Source organism: Nannospalax galili, unplaced genomic scaffold (assembly GCF_000622305.1).
Source record: "Nannospalax galili isolate Female #2095 unplaced genomic scaffold, S.galili_v1.0 scaffold1798, whole genome shotgun sequence".
Classification (NCBI taxonomy): Eukaryota; Metazoa; Chordata; class Mammalia; order Rodentia; family Spalacidae; genus Nannospalax; species Nannospalax galili.
Window position 1 is genome coordinate 66696 of NW_008341341.1, and position 8679 is coordinate 75374.

At 43.1% G+C, this 8679-nt stretch overlaps 1 protein-coding gene across 1 annotated transcript in view; it reads right to left on the reverse strand.

Moving 5' to 3' along the window:
* Stx12 (syntaxin 12) overlaps positions 1 to 8679 on the reverse strand; it is a 41506-nt gene that overhangs the window by 18090 nt on the left and 14737 nt on the right. The window contains exons 2-3 of the mRNA XM_008836755.2: positions 6768 to 6837; positions 4072 to 4171 (exon numbers count right to left, since the gene is read on the reverse strand). Of these exons, the coding sequence (XP_008834977.1) occupies positions 4072 to 4171; positions 6768 to 6837 (170 nt within the window). The remainder of the gene's footprint in view (positions 1 to 4071; positions 4172 to 6767; positions 6838 to 8679) is intronic.

The following is an 8679-nucleotide window of genomic DNA, read 5'->3' on the forward strand; positions in this document are numbered from 1 at the left end:
TTGACTGAGACATTAAAATTGGATGGAAAAGCAGGCAAGGACTAGTTGCAGCAAGTTATAAATGTCAAACTATTGAGTTTGGGGTTCACCCTCTCAAGAATCAAGAGCGATGGCACTTAAGCAGGGAACCTGACAAGTGCGGCCTCATAATAGAAGTCAGTCTGTGATGGCACAGCAGCCGAATGAGACAGCAAAAAACATGACTGCAATAACCTGGGTTTAATGGGTAGGAAGGCATAATAGCAGTAATTGGATCACAAAAGGAATTTAAGAAACATTTTGATGCAGTGACTAGAGGTGAAAGAAGAGGGATAAAGTCAAGGGGTGACTCAGATTTCAAACCTGAGATGGCAATTTTGGTGAGGAATTTTCTTCTGTTTGAGATTTTAATCTTTGCACTAAAAACATTGTAACAGGCTGGGAGTGGGAGCACATGTATTTTTAGACAGCAGGCAGATTTCTGTAAGTTTTAGGCCAGCCTGGTCTACATAGCAAGTTCCAGGCCAGACAGGGCTATATGTATATGGTGAGACCTGGTCTCTAAAAACAAAAACAAACTCAAAACATTATAGCAGACTGGGTAGGGTAGCAACATGCCTGTAATTCCAGCACTTGGAGACAAAGGCAGGAGGATTGCTATGGGTATGGGAGGAATACATTCCCAGGCTTTGCCACCTAAAAATACTATTCTTGGAGGCATGTGTTACTGGGGGGTCAAACCCAGGGCCTTGGACATGCTAGGCAACCAAGTTACCATTGAGTTATACCTGGTCCCAAAATGCTTTCTTTTAAACCTCTCCATAAATATATTCCATGCTACTACTCTTTACAGTTATGCTCTTTCTTACATACACTTCCTGAAGTTGTTTTAGTAAATTTCATGTAAACACTCCTACCAGTTTTTATTTATTATAAACAAAGTTAGAGAGCCCCACTGCCATAGTTAGTATCTACACTTGCCTCCAGAGCACATAAACATGTTTTTCCTTCAGAATTTTTTTGCCCCTTAGGAAAATTTTACTTGAGTTAGAATATTAGGACAAAAGGCACCCTCACCCCCACCTCCTATCTCCCCACTCCCCCATCCCCACTTAGGATGGAACCAAAGACTGCACATGCTAGGCAAGTGCTCCACCACTGAGCTATACATCCTCAACCCTTAGGTGCAAAGTATTTTTATGATAAGTAAATCAATTGATTTCATGGATGTGAATGAAAAATTCAGAGTAAGACATTTATTATTACCTTACTGGAGGTAGCATAACACTACTGGTTAAAGGCTGGGATGTGGTTCAGTGGTAGATCAGATACCAAGCATATACAAGGTTCTGGGTTCCATTCCTAACAGAGAGCAGGTGTGGGGAGAAGACGAGGAAGAAGAGAAGAGGACGAGGAGGAAGAAGAAGAGGAGAAGAGAAAGGGGAGGGGAGGGAAGAGGAGCAAGATAGAACAGAATAGGCAGTGGCAACAATAACTGAGCTTAGTCAGAGGCTTAGGATCTAGACCTGCAAAGGTACCTGGAAGCCATGATCATAAACGTGACATTGAAGTCATAATATAGATAGGACTCCCAAGACAGAAAACTTAAGAGGATCAATGGCAGAACCTTGGCGCATGCCAAATTCTATGGAAAAACAGTCACTGAATAAGGCTGAAACTCAACCTGGGCATCATCAGAGTTGGGGGACAGAAGTGAAGAGAATTATGGAAAAGAGAAGTTTCTGCTGAAACTTTTTTTAGTAGAGACAGGATGGGCCAGAGGATCAAGGGAAACAAAGAAGCTGGTGTGTCGGTGCACACCTGGACACCCAGCAATGGGGAAGTTGAGCCAGAAGATCACCACAAACTTAAGACCAACCTGGACTACATAGTGAATTTCAGGCCACACTGGGCTTCGTGGTGAAATATGGAAGAGGAGGAGGGAGGAAGACAAAGACTCAAAAAAACCCACTGCAGCTAGAACTAAAAAGACTGCTGCCAACAGCACGTAAGTATGGGAGAAACTGAAAGAGGGCGCACAGTTTAAAGTACAGGGCAGGTGAAAAGAGGGGTCATGGAGCCAAGACAGGTTAGAAAAGGAAAAGGCAAAAGGGTACTCAGCACAACAGGACAGAACAGGAATTATATTTCACCAATGGGAGCATGTGTGGAGATCTATTTTGCTATTTTGTGTTCTTAATGATTCAAGTTAATGGACAGGAATAATAGCATGCATAATCCAAAAATAACTTGTCTTTGGTTTTAGAATATATTAGATGAATTTTCTTCGTAGCAGAATCTATTTCTATTTTGCTTAGGCCACTGTTTAATTCTTAAGTACTTACAACACTCTGCTTGCATCAGACCTTTAGACTCTTTTCATTACCATGAAAGCTCTATTCCTTAAGCGCATAGCTGAAAAAAAGGGGTGATTTGGAAGCAAGCTGGAGATATTGGATGGTAAGGGAGAATTGGCCTATAACTGAATGTCAACATGGAATAAAAACTCAAAGAGCCCATATACAGATAACTAGGAATATCACACTAAGATGACTTTTTTTGTCTGTGATGTTAGGGATCAAACCCAAAGCCATGCACATGCCAGGCAAGTATTCAACCACTGAACTACATCCCAGCCCTGAAAAGAGAATTCTTCCCTGAGCATTTAACCTTAACCTGTGGATGACCTGTGATGAAATACAAAGGTGACTGCAAAATTTGAAAGCTGTTTAACCAAAATTTATAGATACTAGTTACAAAACAAACTAGGACTGAGCCTGCAAACCTAGCTGCAAACCCCCAAGACAGCCTCTTTGGCTAAATTCACTTTATTACTATATTAGATGTGCTCTTGACAGTAGCAGTAGCCATCAAGCGCCTACACGCTGAAGGCCAGGCACTTGGCTACGTCTTGTGTACATATTCTATTGCCATAACAGTCCTACTCCCTGTTTTGGGGGCTTTCTCTCCCTCCCTCCCTCTCTCTCTCTCTCTCTGAGACAGGATCTCACTAGATAGCCCTGACTTGCTTAGAACTTGCTATGTAGACTAGGCTAGCATCAAACTCACAGAGATCTGCCTGCCTCTGCCTCCTGAATGCTGGGATTAAAGTTGTGCACCACCATGTCCAGCATATTATTCCCCCTCTTTACAGGTGGTGTGATGGTTAGCTTTAATGATCCACTTGGCATAAAACAGAATCAGCAGGGAAGGATTGTTTACATTGGGTTGGCCTATGGGCAACTTTTTAAATTAATACCCACTCTGGGCAGCAACATTCCCCAGACAGGAGGCCCTGAACTGAGTGGAGAAATCAAGCTGAGCACAAGCACATGAGCGAGTATGCAGCTCGCATTTCTCTGCTCTTACTGTGGATGTGATGGGGCTGTCTTCTTCAGGTTCCTCCCACCTTGATTTCCCTGCACTAACAGACCATAATTGTGAGCTAAAATAACCCTTTTCCTTAAGTTGCTTTTTTAAGTTGCTTTTTGCCAAGGTATTTTTTTTAGAAGATTTAATTTTTTTCTTTTTTTTCTCTTGGTCTTTTTGAGACAGGGTCTCCCTGTAGCCCCAGCTGGCCTGGAACTCACTATGTAGACCAGGCTGGCCTTGAACTCACAGAGATCCGCCTGCCTCTGACTCCCCAGTGCTGGGATTAAAGGTGTGCGCCACCACGCCCGGCAATTTTTTTCTTTTTAAAAAATATTTAAAATTTTTTTATCTTATGTATATGAGTGTTATGCTTGCACATATGTAAGTGTGTACAATGTCTGCGGAGGCCAAAAAAGGGCATTGGATCCCCTGGAACTGGAGTAATGGAGAGTTGCTAGCTGCCATGCGGGTGCTGGGATTCGAACCTGGGTCTTCTGAAATAGCAGCCAGTACTCTTATTCGCTGAGTCCTCTCCCCAGCCCCACTGTCAGCTTATTTTTTATCATCGCAACAGAAATTAAATTAGGACAGGTAGTAAGGAAATTAAGGTTCAGAGAAGGTCTATCTAGAACCAAAGCCCAACTTGCTGTTGTTCTACATACTACCTCTCTATCAAAACCAAGTCCTTGCCTATTAGTAAACAAAACAGAAAATACCAACCTGCTCTGAAGTAGACAAGGGAAGGGGCAAGGACCCTAATTCCTTCAGCAATTCATTTGTTTCCTTGGCGAGCTGATTTGTGGAGTGTTGTAACTGTTGCCTAAGAGAGAAAAGATAGGCGTCAGGATGCTGTCACTTCTTGAGAGCTGCTGTATTATTACTTTGTTTTCTGGGTATCTCACAGGGCAATGAATGAAGGGCCATTTGAAAAATTGGATGCTTCGATGCCTGTGCTCACAAACCTACTTCAGGGCATCCTCACATTATTAAAGAGCCTCGTTGAGCAGAAAGACCCTGAATGATACCTGCTGAAGGAAGCACCAACCAGGAATTTCAACTCTTTGGGGAGAAAAGACAAGCACATCAGCAATTCTGATAGAAAGAGGAGTAATATCACTACATACACCTAAATCTAATGGTTTAACACATGAACTCACTCACAAAATTCTCACTGAGTTTCCCAAGGGAAATATCTGTCATGTTCCTCTAACTAGTGTGGTTGGATGAAACTTGTATTAAAAGCATGGTTTCCAGCAGGGTGTGGTGGCATATACCTTTAATCCCAGCACTGGGAGGCAGAGACAGATCTCTGTGAATTTGAGGCCAGTCTGGTCTAGAGCCCCAGGCCTACCAGGGTAACAGAGCTGCACCCCTCTCCCCTCAAGAAGAAGCATAGCTACCTACCTAAAGGAAAAAACTCCAAACACTATTCCTAAGTTCTTGCTTAAAGGGTGACTCTGATTCTTTGGAGCTTTATCTTTTGCTTCCCTACCATGCTCTCTATGCTTGACTTTCTGGCTCTTCCCTCCAAAACAAGACCCATGCTGTTTAAAGCACGTGTCTCTTGTGCAAGGTACTAGGTTTAATTTCTAGTGTCATAAAAAGTAACAACAACAAATACAAAAAGAATTTGGGTGCTGGGCAAAGTAGGATGCACCACTAGTCTCAGTTACTGAGGCTGACGCAGGAGGATCCCTTGAGCCCAGTAGTTGGACGTCGGCCTATAGTGGGGTGCCAAGGAAGGAAAGGAGGGAGGAAGAGAAGGATGAAGTGGGGGAGAAATTCAAGAGGAAAGAACATGCAATATAAAAAGTGAGGTTGCACTGTAATGGAAATACAGAAAGAGCTGTTTTCCCTATGGTTCTCTCCACGCCTGCCACATCTGCACAGGTTTTAAGGGATGACAGAGAAACCGCATGCTGTGGTCTGAACTCAAGTTGAACTCTCAGCCCCCAAGTGATGTTATTAGGAGGTAGGACTAGAACATGATTAAGCTAAGGGTGGGCCTTTCATGAACGAATTAATGCCCTCATAAAAGAGGCACCAGAAAAAAACTGATTTGCCTTTTCCACCAACTGAGGACAGAGTAAGAAGGCATCATCTGCCAGATGTGGTGGCATAGGACTTTAATCCCAGCACTTGGGAGGCAGAGGCAGGTGGATCTCTGGGAGTTTCAAGCCAGCTAGGTCTATATGGCAAGCTCCAGGCCATCTTGAGTTATAGGGAGACCCTGTCTCAATAATAATTAATAGTAATAATGATAATAAAATAAATAAAAGTAAAATTAAAAAGAGCAACAATAACAAGAGGGAGCCAATCAGGAGCCAGAACATCCCAGACACTAGGCCACTCCGATGCTCTTCCTCCCCTGGAGCTCCCGTGATAACAGTCACTCTCTCACTTCACAAGCTCCAGAAGAGGAAACAAAGAAGGTTGCTAAGATGAAGACCAGAACTTTAAAGTTTTAAAACTAATAGCTGGGCATGGTGGTGCACACCTTTAATCTCAGCACTTCAGGGGCAGAGGCAACAGGTCTCAAGGTCAACTGGATCTACATAGTGAGTTCCAGGCCAGCTGGGCTACAGGGAGATCCCGTCTCAAAATGACAAAAAAAATTATTCTATTTTATTTATTTTGTGGGCATGTGTATATGTATGTGGGCACAGGTGTGCCAGGATGTACATGTAGATGTTAGATGACAACTCGCAGAAATCAGTTCTTTCTTCCCATAATGTTGGTTCTAGGGATTGAACTCAGGTTGTCAGACTTGGTGACAAGTATCTTTACCCACTGAGTCATCTCACTGGTCCCAAAGAACAGACCTTTTTTTGAGACAGGGTCTGCCAGTAGCCCCAGATGGCCTGGAACTCTAGACCAGGCTGGCCTCGAATTCAAAGAGATCCACCTGCCTCTGCCTCTGTAGTACTAGGATTAAAGGCAAGTGCCACCACGCCCAGTAAAGAATAGAACTTTTACAGCAGAAATGAAGTCAAGAACAAAATCTGATTTTTTAAAAAAGGAGGATTCTACTCCAGACCATTCATTCTCTCCCTTATACTCCCTTTGGATCATTCTGAAAAAACTGCTCTTAAACATTTGGAATCCAACTAGAGCAAATCATGAGGAGTACTGCACCAACAAACAGGCCCATTTACACACGGGCTTAAGAGTGGAAAGAGTTCCTTCTCTATGTCCCTAAATTCTCCCGCTAACCCGACCAAGGGAAGAAGCAGTTCAAAGCTTTTGAAAGGCAGAAATCTTGATCCAGTCCCACACTTTGCTTCCCCTCTATCAGATCCAGCTATTGCCACCTGACCCCGTCTCCCATTCTGACTTCACAGACTGGAAATGTAAGGACACTAAGTACATCCTGAAAGGGCCCTCACCAAACTCAATCTTGTTAGGAAGCTACTCACAGATTTTCCTGTAGCTTGCTTGAGTCCTGCTTAGTTCCAAGTTGGCTCATCAAATTCTTTATCTGAGCAGCTAGAAAGAGGGGGAAAGACGTATTTAAAAAACAAATACATTCATAATGAGCACCTACCTCTCAGATCACTGGTCTCTCCATGTCCTAAGTCCATGCTACTAACAGAACCTATGCTGAGACCACAATCTCAGCATGCACTTTCCTCCACAGTGACTTACAAGGTTCACCTTTCTGAGTATGTCACTCAACAGAAAGTGGGAGTTTTGTTGATCATCTCCTAAGAATTGACTAATTTTTCTAGATATTCCCTAGTATTGGTGAAACATTTCATCACCTTTAGGACTAAGAGGTATTTAATTGATAATTCACATACCTAAAACCCTAGGTTTAATCCCAGTTTAAAAAAAAAAAAAAAAGCAGCAATTACCAAACACCAACATGAATCTGCAACAAAATTTTCTGATTTGTTCTTTTGAGACTGTCTCACTCTGCAGCCGAGGCTGGCCTCAATCACCCCACTGTCCTCCCACTTCTACCTCTGGAGTGTTAGGATCATAAGTGTGAATCACCACACCCAGCTCGCAACAAAAAATAAATCCTGGGGCTGGAGAGATGGCTCAGTGGTTAAGAACAGTAGTTGTTCTTGCAGAAGACCCAGGTTCGAATCCCACATGGCAGCTGACAACTGTCCATAACTCCAGTCCCAGGGGATCCAACAGCCTCTTCTGACCTCTGCAGGCATTGCGCAACACAGGAGCACTTACCTACATGCAGGCAATACACGCATATACATAAAATAAAAATAATAAATAAAAAATTTTTTAAAAAGCCGGGCGTGGTGGTGCACACTTTTAATTCCAGCACTCAGGAAGCAGAGGCAGGCGGATCTCTGTGAGTTCGAAGCCAGTCTGGTCTCCATAGCGAATCCAGGCCAGCTGAGGCTACAGGGAGACCCTGTCTCAAAAAGACCGGAAAAAAAAAAAAAAAAATCCTGGTTAGGGATCACTGGTGGTACATGTCTTTAATCCCAGCACTTGGGGGGCAGAGGCAGGTGGATTTCTGTGAGTTCAAAGCTAGCCTGGTCTACACAGTGAATTCCAGGTCAGTCAGTGCTACATAGTGAGACCCTGTCTCAAAAAATAAAATAAATAAAAATTAATTAATTGAATCCTTGGGGGCTGGCAGTATAGTTTAATTTGTTAGAGTGCTTGTTTAGCATGCATGAAGTCCTGGATTCAATCCATACCACTGCATAAAAAACCATGGTGGTGCATACCTTGTAAATTCAAAAGTATCCTGGGCTACATAACAAGTTCAAGGCCAGCCCAGGATACTTGTGACCCTTTCTCGAAAGCAAATTTATCTGCCAATACAAACTAACTTGAGGTTGTAAAGATGGCTCAGAGGTTAAGAGCACTGGTTGCTCTTTGCAGAGGACCTGGGTTTGGTTCCCAGCACCCTTATGGTGGCTAACAAGCGTCTGACTCCAGTTCCAGGGGATCCAACACTGTCTTCTGGCCTCCGAGGGCACTGCACAACACAGGTGTACTACAGTAATAAGCTCATACACATAGTCCAAACTATACCAAATATTTTTTGGAAAGACAATGCACGTTTATTATTAATAGCAGGTTAGAGTAGGCATGGTGGCACATGCCTTTAATCCCAGCACTCAGGGGGCAGAGGCTGGTGGATCTCTACGAGTTCAAGGCCAGGCTGGTCTACACAGTGAGTTCCAAGCCAGCTGAGGCTACAGGGAGACCCTGTCTCAAAAAGACAAAAAATAAAATAACAGTTAATATTGATTAAACACTTTTACATGCCAAATACTATCCTAAGTTGCGTATGTACTCTTACTAATTTTCATAGCAATAGTCTAAAGTAGATATATCTTCATTTTA